Here is a 21,303-nt window from a genome sequence, read left to right on the forward strand (position 1 = left end):
AAAACATTTGATCGCAAGGTCATAGATCAACCGATTCCTCCACAGGAAAACACATCTGATATATTCTATACGACACTGGTGACGGCATGTGCGTCACATGACAGGAATATGTTGTCGACCCACCTAACTTGTACACTTGGCGAATGGGTAAAAAGATTCTTCTACCTTGCCCGATTTAGGTTTTCTTGTGGATGTGATAATCACTCCCAAAAAAGTGATGAAAACATAAGAGTTTGTCACATAAACTGAAACTAAAAAATTAAACTTTTCACTCGATGGAAGATTTGAACCAAGGACCTTTTGTTCCGCAGCTCCTCACTTTACCACCAGACCACGGCGCTTCTGCGTTCCCAGTGTCCTAGATGTTGCCTATCTTCCCATGAACTACTCAGTTTGTATATTTTGCTTATTTTTTCATAGTTCCACACAACTTCTTCCTGTTTTCTCAATTGATCTGTGTTCAGTTTTTCAAGGCCTATCCACTGTGCCAACTTATAACTTAATCTGAGGGGGGTCCGATGGGGAGGTTCCCTTGTCAGTAACAGAGTGCAGTATGTGCAACATTGAAATTTTGTGACTGATTGAAACTGTGTGCCAGACCATGAATTTAAAGTAATTGAATAGATAAAAAAATCTACTCACCAAGTGGTGGCAGGAGAACACACACACGAAAGAAGGTTATACTTCTGCAAGCTTTCGGGAGCCACTGGATTTTTATTCCCGCAGAATGGTTGAAGGGGAAGGAACAGGGGTGAAGGAAAAGGACTGGGAAAGGTTTAGGAAAAGTGACCCAGAACTGTGGATCATGGGAGACTTATCTAAATCTCTCCAGTCCTTTTCCTTCACCCCTCTTCCTTCCCCTTCAACCCTTCTGCCACAAGAAGGAGCCACTGACTCCGAAAGCTTGCATAAGTATAACCTTCTTTTATGTGTCTGTCGCCCTGCCGCCACTTGGTGGATAAATTTTTTTATCTATCCAGTTATATTATATTGTCAAGTATTGATTATTTTTGTTGTTATATTAGATCATGAATTTAGCACATGATGATAAGTTTATGCCGTCAATATCTTGGTGCATTATGTGTAAGAGCATATACTGTTGACATTATGTCTATGTGCGCATATATGTAGGTTAAGTATTCAGATATATAGATAAGAGATGAAGGTAAAAAGGAACTGAAATCAATAAGTATCATTTTGTCAGTAGATAAAAGGAGAGAAATGAAAGACAACATGTTGAAGAAAGGAAATAACAATACACAAACCATCTTGAAGGTTCAGATGTTTGTGAATGCATACCAACTTGTGTAGTATATGCAGGGTAACCTACTGTCCTCATTTCTTCCTCTCTTTCTCCTTTCCCTTCTTGCTTAGATTTTAGTATTTGAATAGCCTCCTCCTTTGTGATGACATCTGATCTGTAAAAGACAGCAAGTTTCTTGCATTTATTTGGACATAACATCATTTTATAATTTAAAAAAAATGCCTACAAAACATCTTTGTGAACTATTTGCCATCATTAGTAAAGTGCATTTAAACTATATTTATTTATTAACTCATTGAATGCTGTAGAACGTCTCTAATATCATGCTTATAAATTAACAAAACAATATGAATATACCAAATTATGAAGAATGTTATCTCTGAAAAACTGAGCACTGTGCTTTTACTGAGTTATAATTTCAATTTGTGTGTGGGAAGCATAAAATTATTTTTATTTCTTGTGTTGTATGTGTGGTTAAAATGATTTTCCTCAAATAATTTTTCTGCTGTACAGGAAGATAATAATTTCATAAATGTATATCGAGGGTACAGTTAGGATTTGCAATTGTCGAAATAATGGCCAACAAGATTCTGTTTTCTGTGCGGTACACATGTATCTGATAATTTTTTTCTGAAGTTTCAGTATACAAGGTACTCTACTTGAACTTCCCCAGAAAATTATACCATACCTAATGACTGATTCAAAACAACTATGATATGCTATTTTTTGTGTACTCATGTCAGTAGAATTTGCAAAACTGCTTAGTTTATTTGATAAGGAGTCAATATGTGTGTTCCAGTTCAAGTTCTTTACCACATTTAGTCCCAGGAATTTGACAGTGTCAACTTCTTCCACAAGTTGATTATTGCATTGTATTTTAAGCTCTGCACATTTTGAGTGTTTGGTTTGGAAATGTACCATATGGGTTTTTACAATGTTCAGTTTCAACCCATTTAATTGGAACCAGTTTTCTAGGGTATCAAGTGTGCTCACAATGTAGCTTGGAATTTTTTCTGCATCACCATCTTCAATTAAAACAGACGTATACTGATGGGGAATTGATATTTGTGGATAAGTCATTTACATAGAATAGGAACAAGATTGGCCCCAAAATGGAGCCTTGAGGCACACCTTGTGATACAGTACTCCACTTCGACAAATAATTCACCACATTTGAAGTGATAGAAGAGACACCATGTTTGATCCTGCAGTCTTATGTGATTATTATCCAAAGGAAATAGTGATGTTAGCTACTAGTGATCACTGAAAAACATCAATGGGGAAAGTTGAAAAGTTGTGCTGGACTGGGACTCGAATCCAGATTTTTCTGTTTCTTGTGAGCGGTTGCCTCAACTGCTTTGGCCATCTGGACACAGTCCCTAACCAACTCAAATTTGCAACTTATCCACACACTGCTGACATAGTGCCCTGCCCGTTATCCCCATTATTCACAGCAATTTGCCAATTCCTGTAAGAGTTTGAGTGTGTTTGTGCCTTTCCGCATAACTAGAGTGAGATGGCTGGTTGGACCAGAAATTTACATGGGGGAACCACACTGATTATGTTGACTAACCAAGCTAATGTGAGGCTCAAACAGCTTTACTCAATGCTCAACAGTCAAAGCACACTATATAGGAGGGTGTCGAGATCCATGTGGTGATGATGATAATGAGGTGGTCTCATACTCCGGGGAGCGTAAGGGATGATGTGGGAGACTCGCACCGCCCACTAGGCAAGGTTCTAGCAGAGGTGGTTTACCATTGACTTCCTCCGACCATAATGGGGATGAATGATGATGATGAAGACGACACAATAACACCCAGTCATCTCGAGGCAGGGAAAATCACTGACCCCACAGGAAATCGAACCCGGGACCCGGTGCGTGGGAAGTGAGGACGCTACCACAAGAACATGAGCTGCAGAACATAACACTAATTAGACCACTGATGACGTATGCAGCTCCAGTCTGGGAATATGCGGCTTCAACACGTCTGCTCCACTTGCAGATCATACGAAACAAAGTGCTATGTGTCATAAGCAATGCTCCACGAGACACATGCACTACAGACTTTCACAGAGAATACTGCCGTGAGACTCTCAGAGAGGTATTCGAAAAACTTGCCACATGACGGTACAGGAAAGTGAGAATTCGAACAGTCCTTTGATCCTTAACATGATAAACTATGATCACAACCATAAGTGGAAACATAACCGTCCAAAAACGCTCCTAGTTATGGACAATTAACGACCTATGGATAGCAACAACACACAGACATGGCAAACACTGGTGAACCCTGCAGCATAGTAAAGGTAACTGCCATTGACAGCTGTAAACCAGTTGAGCAACCAGCAGGGAAGTTGTACTGCACACTAAAATGCAAAGAAATCCAACCAAAATCCTTACACAGTGTTATCGATTAATGACCAATCAATCACTTGTATAACGACCTTGGCTTGTTACAGGTACAGAAACTACAGCTGGCCCAGGAAACTCACACATGCGTAGCCCAACAGTAACCCTCCTCGATAGGACTCACATGATACCCAAGATTAACAAAACCTTACCTTTGCATGATCTGTCACAGATAGCAAGAAAACTGGTACTGCTCTTACTACTCGACCAGATTATCGTACACTTTTTTTTTCCTTGGTTGTTGCCTTGGAACTTTTTTCTTTCTGTCCTCAAAACCCTACCCTTTGTTCACTTTTTGTCCACTATTTATCTCCTTGATGTGACCATATTTGTGGGTAATCCTACCCACATGTACAGGTAGCATCACCGGCCCACATCCCATGAAGTCCTCGATTAGTAACTAACATATACAGTGGTGACAGTAGAACTTTTGTGATGGTCACCATGTCGGTATCGGCGTGGAGGGGCTCCACCCTTAAAAAAAGAAAAAAGGGCCCAATAATCCCTTCAGTGCAGATGCACAAACATGCTTGAACTCTTAGAGGAATCAGCAAATTGCTGTGAGTAACAAGTATAATGGCTAGGGGCACTACATCAGTCATGTGTAGATAAGTTGGAAATTTGAGTCAGTAAGGGACGATGTCCGGACAGCAGAGGTGGAGAAGTCAACCGTTCATGAGAAATGGAAAAATCCACATTCAGGCCCCAGTCTGGCAGAAATTTTCTACTTCCCCATTGATGTATTTCAATGTCCACTAGCAGCTAATATTATTCCTGTGAATCGTAATTAAAAATTTCATTTTGCTAGCTCTAACTGAACCAATGAAGTCATTAATAAAGATTATCAGGCAACAGGAACTGTATCCATCCTCTACTAATAGCACAGGTCAAAACCATCTAACATTCAAAAACTTACATTTGGATGGCTCATTTCTCAAATAAATATTTCAGTAGTTGTGCATTTGCTTTATCGGCAGTGCTACTGTGAAGTGTCAAATACGTTTCTATACTTACATATATCTGAAGTCAATGGTGGATACAAGAGTTTCTGGATCCATGTCAACAAGCAATTTCCACAGAGGTTTATGTTCTGCTGTAGCCCACAAATCCCATAAGGCATTGACTATAGCAGCTGTTGCCAGATGAATTACTCCCTTCTCGGGACCCACCTGTGGTAACAAAGAAATAAGTTACAGGCAGGGAATTTTAAGATTTTCCTGCTGTGAAAACAAATGATGCACCAGAGAAGCCAAATAATGTGGAGTAGTTTTTGTACATTTATGGAGAAAGGGTGTCCATGTAGAAGATGGGAGGTACTTTCTTGTGTTCTTTTGGTATGTTTATCATTAAAGTCTGAAACTGTGTTAATAATAACTAGTTTGTGTGGATTGGAACAACACTGCCAGTGTGGCTTCAGCTGCCACAGGCTGCAGTCGTGTGTATGAGTTGCATTTGCAAGTGTGTGTGTTTGTGTGTCTGTCATCTATTTTCGATAAAGGCCTTGATGGTTGAAAGCCTATACTGTGACAGTCTTTTTGTTGTACCTATATGCGACTCTGCTATATGGTGAGTATTGTTATAAATAATACAGAATAGTTTTCTATACTCATGGAGAAGACAGGAATTTCAATGTCCTGTAACTGTGACAGGAATACATAGGAAATTTGGAACCAGTTTTCTTACAATAATGTGATGTAATTTACAGTCAATGATAACCAACATAACCCAAATACAGAAGGAAAACAATGCAAATACACAATATTGTTACAGTGCATTTAATATCTTGACTGTGTACATGACTGGTTCCAATGATCCCAAGGTGTCACATTCAGCAGATGTATACCATGAATGATTTTTTTAGTTTTTATAAAGCCACACAAGAGACGTCACAATGAACAATCTTATATTTATCAAGTTTTAAAAGAATGGTAAATCCAAAGATGGTACTGTGACTGCAGAAGGTGCACAAGATTACACTTCAACATAACACTGACAAGGAAAATACAAATATCACAAATTGCGTACTCTTATTATGAGAATTCATGTTCATCATGAAAAATAAATAATTCTAAGAATAAAAAGCTTTCACAATGCACCTTGCAGAAAAGATAACCCAAAGTATTTGGAAAGATACTACACAAGATGTGCAAAGAACAGCACAACTATTATTGTACACTGACACATAATTAACTTACCCCACCCAAAAATTGCAAAACAATTGTTTAACATGTGTAATTTGGCTTTCAATTATTTCTTGTAACTAAAATCTGATTAAATACATTTTCTCACATAAGCAAAAGGAAGACAAAGGTATTGTATTTGCTATAATAACTGCCTTCTCTCAAAAACGAACATGACTGGAGAGATGTGGGTTGAGTCAAAGAAATGGCTTGGCTCCCCGACCACTACCCCTCTCTCTTTCTAAGCCTGTCATGTTACCTTACCAAAGATTCTGTGAAATGAGAATACAACCATTTAAGATGGTAGAAGTAAAGCAGACTGCTTGCACTACTTAATCAGTGAATCTACCATGCAGATGGATATTTTAAAAATTGATGGATTGATGGTTTTCTTTTTTCTGGACTTCTCAATTTTGAAAGCTCATGAGCACCTCTTCCACGTTTCCTACCAAGTCCCAATTTCGTGTGTCTCACTTCTACATGGAATGGAACCAAATTATCAAAATTAAAAAAGAAGTGCCACACTAAAGGGTGTACTACCATAACCACATTAGAAAAGAGACAGAGAGACATTCAAAAGCTCAAGGGTTACATTTCTTTTGTACCCAGTATTTTAATACCATTTTACTGCTATGTTGATATTCTGCCTTTTTTCTCCAATTTTGCCTTTGTATCCTTAAGAAAAGTTAAGAAATTCTGTGAGTCTGAATTCTGATGATATTTTATTTATACACCAACTCATTTGACATCAATCAATTACTGTATTCCACAGTTCTCATCAAGATAGAGAATCTTAAGGGACATGGAACAGTGATTTAGATTAGATTAGATTAATACTAGTTCCATGGATCATGAATACGATATTTCGTAATGATGTGGAACGAGTCGAATTTTCCAATACATGACATAATTAGGTTAATTTAACAACATACTTAAGTTAATATAACAACTTTATTTTTTTTGTGTTTTTTTTTTATTTTTATTTTTTTATATTTTTTTTTTCTTAATTTATATCTAAAAATTCCTCTGTGGAGTAGAAGGAGTTGTCATTCAGAAATTCTAAATTCTTTTAATTTCTTCTTAAATACTTGTTGGTTATCTGTCAGACTTTTGATACTATTTGGTAAGTGACCAAAGACTTTAGTGCCAGTATAATTCACCCCTTTCTGTGCCAAAGTTAGATTTAATCTTGAATAGTGAAGATCGTCCTTTCTCCTAGTATTGTAGTTATGCACACTGCTATTACTTTTGAATTGGGTTTGGTTGTTAATAACAAATTTCATAAGAGAGTATATATACTGAGAAGCTACTGTGAATATCCCTAGATCCTTAAATAAATGTCTGCAGGATGATCTTGGGTGGACTCCAGCTATTATTCTGATTACACGCTTCTGTGCAATAAATACTTTATTCCTCAGTGATGAATTACCCCAAAATATGATGCCATATGAAAGCAATGAGTGAAAATAGGCGTAGTAAGCTAATTTACTAAGATGTTTATCACCAAAATTTGCAATGACCCTTATTGCATAAGTAGCTGAACTCAAACGTTTCAGCAGATCATCAATGTGTTTCTTCCAATTTAATCTCTCATCAATGGACATACCTAAAAATTTGGAATATTCTACCTTAGCTATATGCTTCTGATTAAGGTCTATATTTATTAATGGCGTCATACCATTTACTGTACGGAACTGTATGTACTGTGTCTTATCAAAATTCAGTGAGAGTCCGTTTACAAGGAACCACTTAGTAATTTTCTGAAAGACAGTATTGACAATTTCATCAGTTAATTCTTGTTTCTCAGGTGTGATTACTATACTTGTATCATCAGCAAAGAGAACTAACTTTGCCTCTTCATGAATATAGAATGGCAAGTCATTAATATATAATAAGAACAACAAAGGACCCAAGACTGACCCTTGTGGAACCCCATTCTTGATAGTTCCCCAGTTTGAGGAATGTGCTGATCTTTGCATGTTACGAGAACTACTTATTTCAACTTTCTGCACTCTTCCAGTTAGGTACGAATTAAACCATTTGTGCACTGTCCCACTCATGCCACAATACTTGAGCTTGTCTAGCAGAATTTCATGATTTACACAATCAAAAGCCTTTGAGAGATCACAAAAAATCCCAATGGGAGGTGTTCGGTTATTCAGATCATTCAAAATTTGACTGGTGAAAGCATATATGGCATTTTCTGTTGAAAAACCTTTCTGGAAACCAAACTGACATTTTGTTAGTACTTCATTTTTACAGATATGTGAAGCTACTCTTGAATACATTACTTTCTCAAAAATTTTGGATAAAGCTGTTAGAAGGGAGATTGGACGGTAATTGTTGACATCAGATCTATCCCCCTTTTTATGCAAAGGTATAACAATAGCATATTTCAGTCTATCAGGGAAAATGCCCTGTTCCAGAGAGCTATTACACAGGTGGCTGAGAATCTTACTTATCTGTTGAGAACAAGCTTTTAGTATTTTGCTGGAAATGCCATCAATTCCATGTGAGTTTTTGCTTTTAAGCAAGTTTATTATTTTCCTAATTTCAGAGGGAGAAGTGGGTGAGATTTCAATTGTATCAAATTGCATAGGTATGGCCTCTTCCATTAACAGCCTAGCATCTTCTAATGAACACCTGGATCCTACTATATCCACAACATTTAGAAAATGATTATTAAAAATATTTTCAACTTCTGACTTTTTGTTCGTAAAGTTTTCATTCAATTTGATGGTAATACTGTCTTCCTGTGCTCTTGGTTGACCTGTTTCTCTTTTAATAATATTCCAAATTGTTTTAATTTTATTATCAGAGTTGCTGATTTCAGACATGATACACATACTCCTGGATTTTTTAATAACTTTTCTTAATATAACACAGTAGTTTTTATAATTTTTGATAGTTTCTGGGTCACTACTCTTTCTTGCTGTCAGATACATTTCCCTTTTCCGGTTACAAGATATTTTTATACCCTTAGTAAGCCATGGTTTGTTACAAGGTTTCTTACGAGTATATTTAACTATTTTCTTGGGGAAGCAGTTTTCAAATGCATTTACAAAAATGTCATGAAATAAATTATATTTTAAATTGGCATCAGGTTCACGGTACACCTCATCCCAGTCTAACTGCTGTAGGCTTTCCCTGAAATTTGCAATTGTTAAATCGTTGACTGAACATACTACTTTGGGGGACTGTTTAATATTGCTGAATGGAGCTATGTCATATATTGTAACTAGCTGTGCACCATTCTCAACAGGCTGAGCATTTATCTGGTTAAACTTATCTTGGTCTATAAAGAAGTTATCTATCAGTGAGCTGCTATCCTTTACCACCCGAGTAGGAAAATCAATAACGGGTGTCAAATTGAAAGAACCGAGTAATACTTCAAGGTCATTTTTCTTATTACCCTCTTTCAGAGAATCTACATTGAAGTCCCCACAAATAATAATTTGCTTCCCCCTGTCTGACAGATAGCACAACAAGGAGTCCAAATTTTTCAGAAATAGATGAAAATTTCCTGATGGGGACCTATATACAGTTACAATTATAAATGTGCCTTTATTTAATTTAAGCTCACAGGCACATGCTTCTATATGTTTCTCTACACAAAACTTTTTTGTTTCTATACTTTTTGCACAATGATAACTTTTGACATATATGGCAACTCCTCCTTTCTCCATATTTTCGCTCATTACATGTGCAGAGAGCTTATAACCACTTACATTTACCTTATCCATATCAGTAACAATGTGATGCTCAGACAGGCATAGTATATCTATTTAATTCTCAGCTTCTAAATCTTCTAAACAAACCAGAAGCTCATCTACTTTATTCTTTAAACTCCCAATATTTTGATGAAATATACTTACATTATTTTTAATTATACTTTTATGAGAACCTTTCCTCATTCTAACATTTGCAGTACTCTCCTGTCTGAGTTTCTCATTGTGCTTAGGCCTAGTTCCTATACCAGTGGTCACATGGTGTTCAGAGAGGCATATTATGTCAACTGGGTTGGGTGACTTTAATTCATCAATGGAATTACCTAGGACTGAGATACAACTTGGTGGAGATAAAATTTCTGGTGATTGGTGAAAATTTATAATTGATAGCTGTGATTGGTGATCCAATGTGCTAGAATTGTGCTGTTTAATTTCTTTCCTAAACTGAAGATTTCTTTCAATCCTGACCTCTCGTAGAACTTGACATCTTTCTGTCTTACCTATCCTAAAAAAGGTGCTGCTCCAACACCTGTAACCACTGGTATTTTACCATTCATGGCAGTGCCTCCCCCCCTTAAATTTCCTGCTATTACCCCAGCCAGTTTCCCCTTCCCATGCCTGGTATAGTCCCACCTACTGAGATAATCAACAGGAACCACACCAATATGAGCCCCCGCACCTGACCCAAGCAGCCGTTCCAACTCCAAATTAACTCTCCCAACAGAAGAGTTCAAATGAGGCCGGTCATGGCGTCTCAGGACAGATACAAATTCAACATTGGTGTGTCTCGATGCCGACGCAATCTTTACCAGGTCACACTCTATACTGTACCCAGGATCTCTGTCGATGCTGTTCCCTGGCCCTCCCACAATAACCACGGTGTCTTCCCTGGTAAATCCTTTACAGAGTGAACCTAAATCCTCTGTCACCTGATCCAGACTAGCACTTGGTTTGAAAAAATTTGTGACCTGGTATTCTGGTCCTAATTCCTCCTGCAGAAGTTGGCCTACACCTCTGGCATGAGAACTGCCTAACAACAAAACTTTCTTCCTTTTCGATGACTTTCCTACATTCTTTTTCAATTTCCTATTGGTATACAGTGTGTTAACTGTAAGACGGCAGAGTTGTGAGGGGAGTGCGGGGAGAGGAGGAAGGAAGCATTGGCTGGCGAGGGGAGGGGAGGGGAGCCGTTGGGGAGACAAGGCACGCCTACCAGTTGCAGTGCTGGCACTACAAATTGCGCGTCATGCTTAAACGAAAGCAGATGAAAAGCATGGAAGTAAAACTCGCTTTAAATGTTGTTCATAAATGAAACTGAAATGTACATTAAAATCTATAAATAAAAATGAATGTACATATGTATGTTTGTCTACTAAGCGCTCACAAACCATTCATCCGATTGCAATGAAACTTTGGCGAGTTGTTCTCCGAACGCCCGAAAACAGTAATGGACAATGTTTCAACAGTTAGGTCACTGTTATATGCGTAGCGCAATTGAATATGTAAAGGCTTTTCACGCAGCGGACCTGCTTTCGACTCCCACTATTCGCAATTTTTTTTTCATTTTATTTCATTCCCTGCAACGTTAAACTATTAATTATAAAATTTCAATATACTTAAACAGGTCATATAGTATAACGTAACTGTCAATCTCTGTATAAAAAATTGAGTGTATGTATGTCTGCCCTCTGTGCGTTCCCAAACCATTCGTCTGATTGCGATGAAATTTTGGTGATTCCTTCAAAGTGATCGCGAACAAAATATCTGAAATGGAAACTCACTCTTTCTTGCCAGGCGTTTGTGGTGATACTCCAGGATGATTCTTGGAAAACTGTTTGAATCTTCCAATGCTACGCATGCTTTGTCCTGTGTATGTAGAAGCTCTCACTTAAGATTTGTAAATGGGGTGCAGCAATTTTTTCTGCTCCCTTTCCCTTTCGCAGCATTCAATCACATGCAATATAATTTTGCGAGCATCGCTACGTAATACTGGTTTCCTCCTAACCGTAGGCCTACTGGTAGGGTTGTTGGCGACTCCCGAGATGGGCCAGCAACTGCCTCTTCACTCATTTTGATAATATTTAGCACAACTGTACGATAAAAACACGCAGAACAGTACAGTGCAAAACAATAACGAAGCAGATGACAATGGCTACCTTGTACAACACAGTCAGCTACGTAATGTTGGCAGCAGTCGAAACTGCGTGCCTACCGAAGCCTCCCGACGTTTACCGACTTCTACCGATTCAGGACTAGGGAGAGGTCTGCCATCTAAAAGTTTACACACTGTACATGCCTCATACACAATGTTAAGCTAAATTTGTTTCTATAATATTAAGTCCTATTATTGCTGGATCAGTCACATAATTAGTAACCTTTTCCTATACACTGCTCTATGACAATTGAAAGTGCCATACATCATACTAAGAGAAAATAGAAAACTTTTCTGCGTGTGTTACCTATCTAGGTGCACTGACATGAAATGACAATGACCTGAGAATGACTTAAAACATCACATGTTCTTCGGCAAACAGAGTTATGGGTTACAAACAATGGAAGGAATAGAGGTGACTGCTCACCATATAGATGAAGCATTGCACAGTTAAAAAGCACATTAGTAAGATTGAAACTGTAGCCAAGTTTTCGGGCAGTGTTCTTCTTCAGAGACAACTAGTACAAATATACAAAACACACAAATACATGCTCAGCTACACTGTCTCAGCAGTACAGTGCCAGAACAGTGAACTTGGCTGGGACATTGAAGCAATGTGTGTGTGAATATCTGAGTTTTGTATTGGTTAATTCTGGAGAAGAACATTGCCCAGAAGCTCAGCAACTTATTCAATTTTGTTTATGTGTCTGTCGAGCAATAAGGCCTCAATTATAGTGATTAGTTATCTTTTACTACTTAAGTTATTTATATTCCGCACAGGACTTTCCAATATAATATTAAATTTATGAGTTAACATAATACTATCCTTTTTAACTACGTCTAAAACATAGTATTAATGCAGAAACACTTTTATTTCTCTGCCGAACATGAGGTTTTAGTGCTGTCATATCTAAAAAGAGAGCCATTAACCACAAGACAGGATAATCAAATGAAAAGTGTGAGTAAAATATTTTTAACTCATGATTTGGTCCACTTTTGTTTAATATTATGTTCATAGTTGCTTTTCTTGTATGAATTACAAAAAAATTTGAAATCAGCTGGCACATTTTTTACAGAAAGTAACATTTCACTCTAACGATAAAATTGTTTTTCAATGATATTCTTACCCATCTTAGTTGTGATTCACTTGTAAGCTTTCTCCAAAAGCTGCCAAAGTCCTTGAAAATGTCACCTGCATCTTGGCCTACCACAAGGTAAGACAAGGACTTAACTGCTTGCACCACTAAAAAGAAGAAAATGACATCTGTAAGGTGATATCCCATTCATCAATCATGCCAGGCCTACAAACACAATGAAGAGAAAATTTTGATATTTGAATTTTTGTCACTGACTAATTTCTGCAGGTGTTTAGATGGGAAAGAACAAAAATATCTCCCATATTGGCTTCAAATGAAGGAATTTTCTTTTACAAAACATCAGATTTCATCACTTATTTTTCAGATAATTTAACCACTGGTCTAGTAGAAATAGGAGAATAATACATGAAAATTCTTCAAATGAATAAAACTGGTAAAGTAGCTGTCCGCACTGAGGAGGCTAGGAGCTGAAGTGTAGACACTAGAATTTCTCCAATATAAACTTTAAATCACTGTGTTTTATTTAAATAAAATCACATCTAAGTTAACCATGTTACTTAAATCTCACTTGAGGACAGTATTCTGTTTATAACTGTTATGACAAGAACAAACATGATTTATGGAACATAGTACTTTATAGAGCCAATTACGATACAATGTAGTACAGGTGGCATGTAGCACTGAATACACTGAATGGACAACAGTAATACAGGTTACAGAGTATGCCGAGCATTCATTTGTGATTGCTTAAATAATACTGTTTCCTTGGCGGCTCACCAGATCGCGTCTGGAAGCCAACCCATGGGGCCTCTGTAAGCGGGCCTGTGAACTGTATGGATGTGCAATCTCTGAAATTGTTTGCGTCATGAGTGAAGGTACATCACTTGTTCCTTCTAGGCAGTTGGAAAACCACATACATACATAAAAACACTAGGCACAGAAAAATACATGGTACTGAAAAAATGCAGGGTACAGAAAAAAGAGTCACTGGAACCAAAGAAGCACTGGTACTGGAAAAGCACTGGTACCATGAAAAAAAGCAATGATGTCACAAAGCACTGTGATTATGAGACTTGAAAAACACCACTGGCAGCCCTGACATCCATTTCATCACCCCACGATGGCAGCTACTGCAGTATGTGGCAAGCACGCACCGGTGAGTAGGGTTGGAAGTGATGAGGGGGCAGTTTGGCATGCCATTTCTCCTCTTGTGAGAGGCCACAGGGCAGGACCAGGGATGGCTTCTCCATCGCAACATCCTTGTTGAGGTCAACAAAAGGTTCTGGAGGCATCAGTGGGGGCGTCGGAGACAACAGCCACACAGGACCCAGCAATGGAGGCGGCGGCTGTGGCATCAGGTGCCGTGGATGCTGCATTGGCAATATGCTAGGCAGCAACGCCCGCTGCCAAGCGAACTGAACTGTCTGTGACATGGGATAGGCGTCAGCTGCAGTGGGGTTGGGGGAAGATGGTGGGCCCTCTGGAACAGACCCTGCCACGCACGGCCACAGCTGTTCAAAGTGACAGGATGTCCACCATGAGCAGTGTGGACAATGCATAGACGCCAGTCCCGTGATGCTTGGATGATGGCAGGAACCCAGTTCAGTCACCGGCCGAAACCATGAGCCCAGACAGGCACACCCAGCCGGAACCAGTGTGGTTGGCATCCATGGAGCAGCTTAGCCAGGCTCTTGCCCCCACCAGAGTGAAACAGTATGAACTCAGAAAATGATCTACAGCAGCTTCAGGGGGGCATCCCGAGATATAAGTCCGCATTTGAATTTTAAACATCCAAACCACACGTTTGTCCTCACCATTGGACTGACAATGAAATGAGGGAGCTGTGAGATGGTGAACACCACTAAACTGTCAACAAGATGCAAATTCTCGAGAAACAAACTGGAAGCCATTATTGGTAGCTACAGTATATGGAAGTTACTCAATTACAAAAATCTTAGACAAGGCCGAAACTCCATAGACATAGATGGACAAAGTGCCACCTAGGGAAACTTGGAATAGGCCACTACAATGAGCCTACAGATGTAGGAAGGGCCCAGCAAAATCAACATACAGATTCTCCCATGGGCGCTGTCGAGTTTGTCAGGGGGAAAAAGATGCCTGCAAGACAGCCTGTTGCTGAAGACCGTGAGTGCAAACAGCAACAAGCCACATAATGTCCCTATCTGTGCCCAGCCAATACACATGCTGGCGTGCCAAAGCTTAGGTGTGAGAGGTCCCCCAATGACCAACATGTAGAAGCTGCAGTACATTACAGCATAAGGAAGCAGGAATCACAACCCATGAAGCAGCATTCTCCATAGCAAACAAAAGATCCCTGTCAAACACAGAAAGACAGTGCTGGAGAGAGAAGTAATTATGCGAGGCATGGCCCGGTTTTTCCGGCCAACCGTGCTGCACAAAAGAGAGGACATGACTAAGTACTATCATGCCATTAGTGATGGGGAAACCATCGACTGCATTCTGGTTCTCAATATCTAAATAGAAAGAAAGCAACCCACCATGATCGAATAGCAGGTCTGACCCAGTTGGAAGGCAAGATAAGGCATCAGCATTGGCTTTTTGAGCCATTGGCCAGTAATGGATATGATAATTATATTGTGAGAGAAAGAGTGCCCAGCACTACAAATGATGCACTGTCTTGTCTGACATAGAAGCCGAAGGATTAAAAAGAGCAGTCAATGGCTTGTGACCCATGATTAAATGGAACTGCGTCTGGTAAAAACATATGGTAGTATGCAACTTTATCTAGAAACGCCTGCAGTTCCTTAATGAAGTTGGCCATGGCAAAGTCACAATTGTGTCAATATAGTGATGCAATAGTTTGGACAAGAAGAGAATAGAAGCTTTTGAAATGTGGTGCTACAGAAGAATGCTGAAGATTAGATGGGTAGATCACATAACTAATGAGGAAGTATTGAATAGGACTGGGGAGAAGAGAAGTTTGTGGCACAACTTGACCAGAAGAAGGGATCGGTTGGTAGGACATGTTCTGAAGCATCAAGGGATCACCAATTTAGTATTGGAGGGCAGCGTGGAGGGTAAAAATCGTAGAGGGAGACCAAGAGATGAATACACTAAGCAGATTCAGAAGGATGTAGGCTGCTGTAGGTACTGGGAGATGAAGAAGCTTGCACAGGATAGGGTAGCATGGAGAGCTGCATCAAACCAGTCTCGGGACTGAAGACCACAACAACAACAGTGATGCAATGGCTTGACCCTTGTGTGAAAAACCTCAAAACCTAAATAATCAATTGACAGCTGAAAAAACTAATATTTGGGAATATTGCATGTAAGTCCAGCAGACTGCAAAACAGAAAACGACAACTGGACATTTCTAAGGTGGTCTTCAATGAAAGCACCTGAAAGAGTGATGTCATGATGCGGCCAGGTTCTAAAAATCATTGAAAAATTGTGAGCACACAGTATTCATATTGCTATAGGCCGAAAGGTGTATTGACAGTGGCCTAGTGGCCTTATCCGAGGGGAGCTGGAGGTACACTTCTGACAAATCAATCTTGGAAAAGTAGTGGCTGCCTACTAATTTTGCAAGCAACTTGTAAGAGTGGGGCAAAGAGTACATACTTGTCATGGACTGTGCATTAATCATGAGATGGAAGTCACTGCAGAGGCAAAGCTTACCCGTCAGCTTCGTAACAATGACCAGTGATGTAGCCCGGCCACTGGAAGAAATTGGCCAAAAGACATTGAGAGACATCAAATGGTCTAATTCAGCCTTGACAGAGTCGTGCAAGGTGACAGGCATCTGTCGTGCCTGAAATAACAAGGGCGGGTGGAATCTTTCATGGTCATATGAGCTGAAATTCAGTAGTACAACCAAGCCCACGGCAAAATAGCAATGAAAACTCAGAGCAGAGGGCCTCTAGTTGCTGATACAGAACTTGATCTGACTCTAAATTTACCTCATTGGCAACGGAGAAACCAAAAGCATTAAATGCATCTAACACAAACAGGTCTGTGGTATGGGAATGATCCACAGCAAGGAAGGTGAGAGGGCAAACAACAGATTTGTAAGATACAGGAGTGGAAAGCTGACCTAGGTTTAGAGTCTGCTGTTTATTGTAGCTAACCAACTTCTGTGAAACCTGTGAGATGAGTGGGAAACCCAAGTCCATGTATGTTTGTGCATTAACTAAAGTCATTGCAGCTCCTGTGTCCACTTGCACTTTTAGCTGTTTATTAAACACACGCAAGTCAATAACAATTTGTTCAGGGAGACGGGCATTGTAGAGACACAGTTGATGCCCATCAGTAATACTGTATCCATTACGTTTGAAGAGGAATTGCACACTGATGCAATGTGGCCTTTCTTTTGACACGTGCTGCAAACAGCCCAATGCTTAGGGCATGCAGCACACTCACGTTGGATGAAGCAGTATTGGTAAGACAGAAGGAGGGAGCGGGCACACAGTCGCTGTTGTAACATGGCCTGATCCAGCTTTTTTGTGGACTTCCCTATCCAGGGCCAGATGAATAATAACATCATGCACCACATGATCAGCGTAAGATTCATGGTGGGTGCTAGTGACAAATTTACAATGGTGGCTCAACCCGTGTAATTCTGCAGCTCAGGCTTTGTAAGATAGGTTTGGGCATTTACAACTATAGTAAAATTCTACATATAACATGTTCTCAGTCACAGTAATAGATTGAGAAGAGCTTGCACATTTTATCAAATGATAAGCTGGCCAGTTCCTTCAAAGCTGGAAGTTGGCACAACAACTGATACATGTGTGGTGAAAGCCAGGAAAGGAAGAAAGGCCTACACAGGTTTACATTGCCCATATGAAAAACCTGGAAATGTTGGCATAACCATGTCTGGTAGGAGTCCCAATCTTCAGCAGATTCGTCATATGCTGGAAATGGTGGCAGTTGCACTAGCGAAAGAGCAATCTATCGTGAACACACAAATGCCACTTGAGTGAGAGCAGTGGTAAGAGCCTACTGTTGTTCCGCAAAAGCTTGCTGCTGGGCAATGATACGAGATGTGGCTAGAAAAAAACCGGACTAGTACTGGTGAAACAATAAAACGAATGCAATAAGGCTGAAAGTCTCGTGGCCTGTCACGTGACTCTCGCTCCGCCTACTGCATTGAGTTTCATCTGCCTCCTGCACTCAGTCTGCCTGTGGCGTCTGTTTTAAGTAGTTGACGTTTTGTCTGTGTGTCGGAAAATGTTGAGTGCACAGAAAGAACAGCGTGTTAACATCAAATTTTGTTTCAAACTAGGAAAATCTGCAAGTGAAACGTTTGTAATGTTACAACAAGTGTACGGCGATGATTGTTTATCGCAAACACAAGTGTTTGAGTGGTTTAAACGATTTAAAGATGGCCGCGAAGACACCAGTGATGACACTCGCACTGGCAGACCATTGTCAGCAAAAACTGATGCAAACATTGAAAAAATCGGTAAACTTGTTCGACAAGATCGCCGTTTAACAATAAGAGCAGTGTCTGAGTTAACAGGAGTTGACGAGGAAAGTGTTAGGCAGATTCTTCATGAAAGTTTCAACATGAACAAAGTGTGTTCAAAAATGGTTCCAAAGTGTCTCACAATTGAATAGAAGGAACGCCAAAGAATGATTTGTTCTGACATCCTGGAAAACATTGAAAGTGATCCCACCTTCTTACAAAATGTTATTACTTGCGATGAATCGTGGTTTTTTACTTACGATCCCGAAACTAAACGCCAATCGATGCATTGGAAAACTCCTGGTTCTCCACGACAAAAAAAAGCACGAATGTCAAAATCAAAATTCAAGGCAATGATGATTGTTTTTTTTTTGACATCAAAGGGATTGTGCACATTGATTGGGTGCCACAGGGACAAACAGTGAATCAGCATTACTACATTAGCGTCCTGGCTACCCTACGTGAGCGAGTACGGAGAAAACGGAACGATTTGTGGAGAAAAAAGTCATGGATCCTTCACCAAGACAATGCCCCAGCTCACAGTGCGTTGTCAGTGAAGACGTTTTTGGCAAAACACAACATTCCCATCTTAGATCATCCACCCTACTCACCTGATTTGGCCCCCTGTGACTTTTTTCTTTTCCCTAAAGTCAAGTCAGCTTTGAAAGGAACTAGATTTGAGACTGTTGAAGCAGTAAAAGAAAAAGCGACGGAAGTAATGTATGTACTTACTAAAAATGATCTGCACCATTGCTATGAACAGTGGAAAATTCGTATGGAGCGGTGTAGAGACCGAGGAGGAGAGTACATTGAAGGAGATAACATGAAATTGTAAATAATTGTAAATAAATGTTTTTTCCAGCATCAGTCCGGTTTTTTTCTAGCCGCACCTCGTATGTTGGAGTATTTCTTCCATCGAGATGTTTGTCAAGTGATTAGCATTGAAACAAACCCATGAAGAAAACGTAACCAAGTTTGTTATGGTAAGAACAAACACAATTTATGGAACATAATACTTTATAGAGCTGAGGTTAGGGACAATGAAGTACAGATTGTGCATGGCACTGAACATTAAATGGACAACAGTAATACAAGTTACAGAATAGGCTGAGCACTCGTTTGTGATTGCTTAAATAGTACCATTTCGTTGGCGGCTCACCAGATCATGGCAGGCCCGTGAACAGTATGGATGTGGAATCTCTAAAATCGTATGTGTCATGACTGCAGATACATCAGTAATGTAAACAGTCTGCCTATCTGTCTGTTTTCTGCTCCCATCTTCTTTGTGTGTATTTCTTGGCTTGAGTTCCTTGAAGAAATTAACATTGTTATTGAATGCAGTTGTTCATCATGTTTATTTCTGGAGGTCCAATCTAAAAATACCATATGATGCACTGGTTGTAAAATGCAGGTTGGCAAGTAAACAAATTAAACTGCCTATAGATCATCAGGCAGGGGCTTATAGTGCTCCTGTACTAAGCAACTTAGCCACACATCAGTCACCTACATGAGACAGTACGGTAGAGACACGTGAAACGCTAACCAGGCAAGTAGCAGCAACTAGAAAGACACTCAGACAATGAATTTCGCAAGGAGGACGGGAGGAGGGAGAAGGAGAGAGAGAAATTCATATGATCTGAGTCCTGTGAACTGTTTTTACTATTCTGATAGATTTATCTAATAATGAAATGAATTATCATACAAGCTGAAATTATGTATCATGATGTTTTGGGGTAACTAAAACAACTATACAACTCCATGCAACATACCTAATATTCCCACCTGGAATAGTAAGTACACTGTGGCTTAATAACAATCATGATGTTTTGGGGTAACTAAAACAACCATACAACTCCATGCAACATATTTAATATTCCCATCTGGAATAGTAAGTACACTGTGGCTTAATAACAATAAGATAAGAGCATATGCTTCACATATTTACGTGTTTTGACAAGTCATCAAGCATTCTGCTTTGACCAGGGTGAGAGAAAGAAATTACTCTAAAGCTGTTGACGAAAACATACGAGAATTTATTTGTATCATTATGGAGAGATAATAAAGAACAACAATCAGACACAGAATTTGGATGTGACTCCGCCAAGTTGTTGGTTTATTGTTTTACACTAAGTCACACTAATTGGTACTGTAAACAGGTTAATGTGAGGATTACAAAAAGATTCAAAGGGTAAAAGTGAAGACAGAAAAATAATGGGAAAATCTGAAATGTTTTGAGACACTGAAAGAATATTTTCGATAGAAAGCTACAGGAATATATTAAGAGTCTACTAGCTACAAATACCTGTCAGGAAAATTATGTCCAATCTAGAATCAGAGAGGACAGAAAATATAAAATTGTGTAAGAGCAAGAAGAGGAGATCTTGACCTGGCAGAAACAGACTACTTTTACGTCAAAATGCACTTTTTGAGGTAGTTCTCTCTGGGGTCAATACATTTTGCCCACGATTTTTCCCAGTATATTTTCATCCATGATGTGTGTGAGAGCTACAAAATATGCTGCCATGACCTCTCAGTTGGACTGAAAATGTTTACCAGCACAAATTTTTTGAACATGTGAGAATGGGTGCAAGTGAGACATTGCCAACTGTAGTGGATAGGGTGCATGTTCCAACAATTTGCTCTTTAAATTTCTCAGCTAACAAACTGTCAAAAAACTTACGCAGAAGTGCATTGTCCAGACAAAAGATGTTTTTATCTTTAGCTATTCATTTGGTTTTTTCTCATCCTTGTATGTTTCTCATCCAGTTGCTCCAAAAGTTTCAAAAGTATTTGTCAGTTACTGTTTCATCCTTTGCTAACTAATGGATAAAAGGAATCCCTTTTGCATTTCCAAAAACTATGAATATAACATTTCTCAAAGATGAGTTCAGTTCCTCCTGCTCCAATGCTTAGCTGCCAGAATCCAACCTTTTCTTTGATTGCTGTTTCACTTCTGGTGACAAGCAGGCCACCAATTTCTTGCCCACAATAATAAATTAGCATAATTTATTACAGGGATT

General features: G+C 39.3%; 1 protein-coding gene across 3 annotated transcripts in view; it reads right to left on the reverse strand.

Moving 5' to 3' along the window:
- Positions 1 to 21,303, reverse strand: part of LOC124607486 (mitochondrial enolase superfamily member 1-like) — an 82,749-nt gene that overhangs the window by 23,731 nt on the left and 37,715 nt on the right. For all 3 annotated transcript variants that reach the window (XM_047139858.1, XM_047139856.1, XM_047139857.1), the window contains exons 4-6: positions 12,865 to 12,980; positions 4,692 to 4,846; positions 1,300 to 1,418 (exon numbers count right to left, since the gene is read on the reverse strand). In XM_047139858.1, coding sequence (XP_046995814.1) covers positions 1,300 to 1,418; positions 4,692 to 4,846; positions 12,865 to 12,980 — 390 coding nt within the window. The remainder of the gene's footprint in view (positions 1 to 1,299; positions 1,419 to 4,691; positions 4,847 to 12,864; positions 12,981 to 21,303) is intronic.

Source organism: Schistocerca americana, chromosome 3, assembly GCF_021461395.2.
Source record: "Schistocerca americana isolate TAMUIC-IGC-003095 chromosome 3, iqSchAmer2.1, whole genome shotgun sequence".
Lineage (NCBI taxonomy): Eukaryota > Metazoa > Arthropoda > Insecta > Orthoptera > Acrididae > Schistocerca > Schistocerca americana.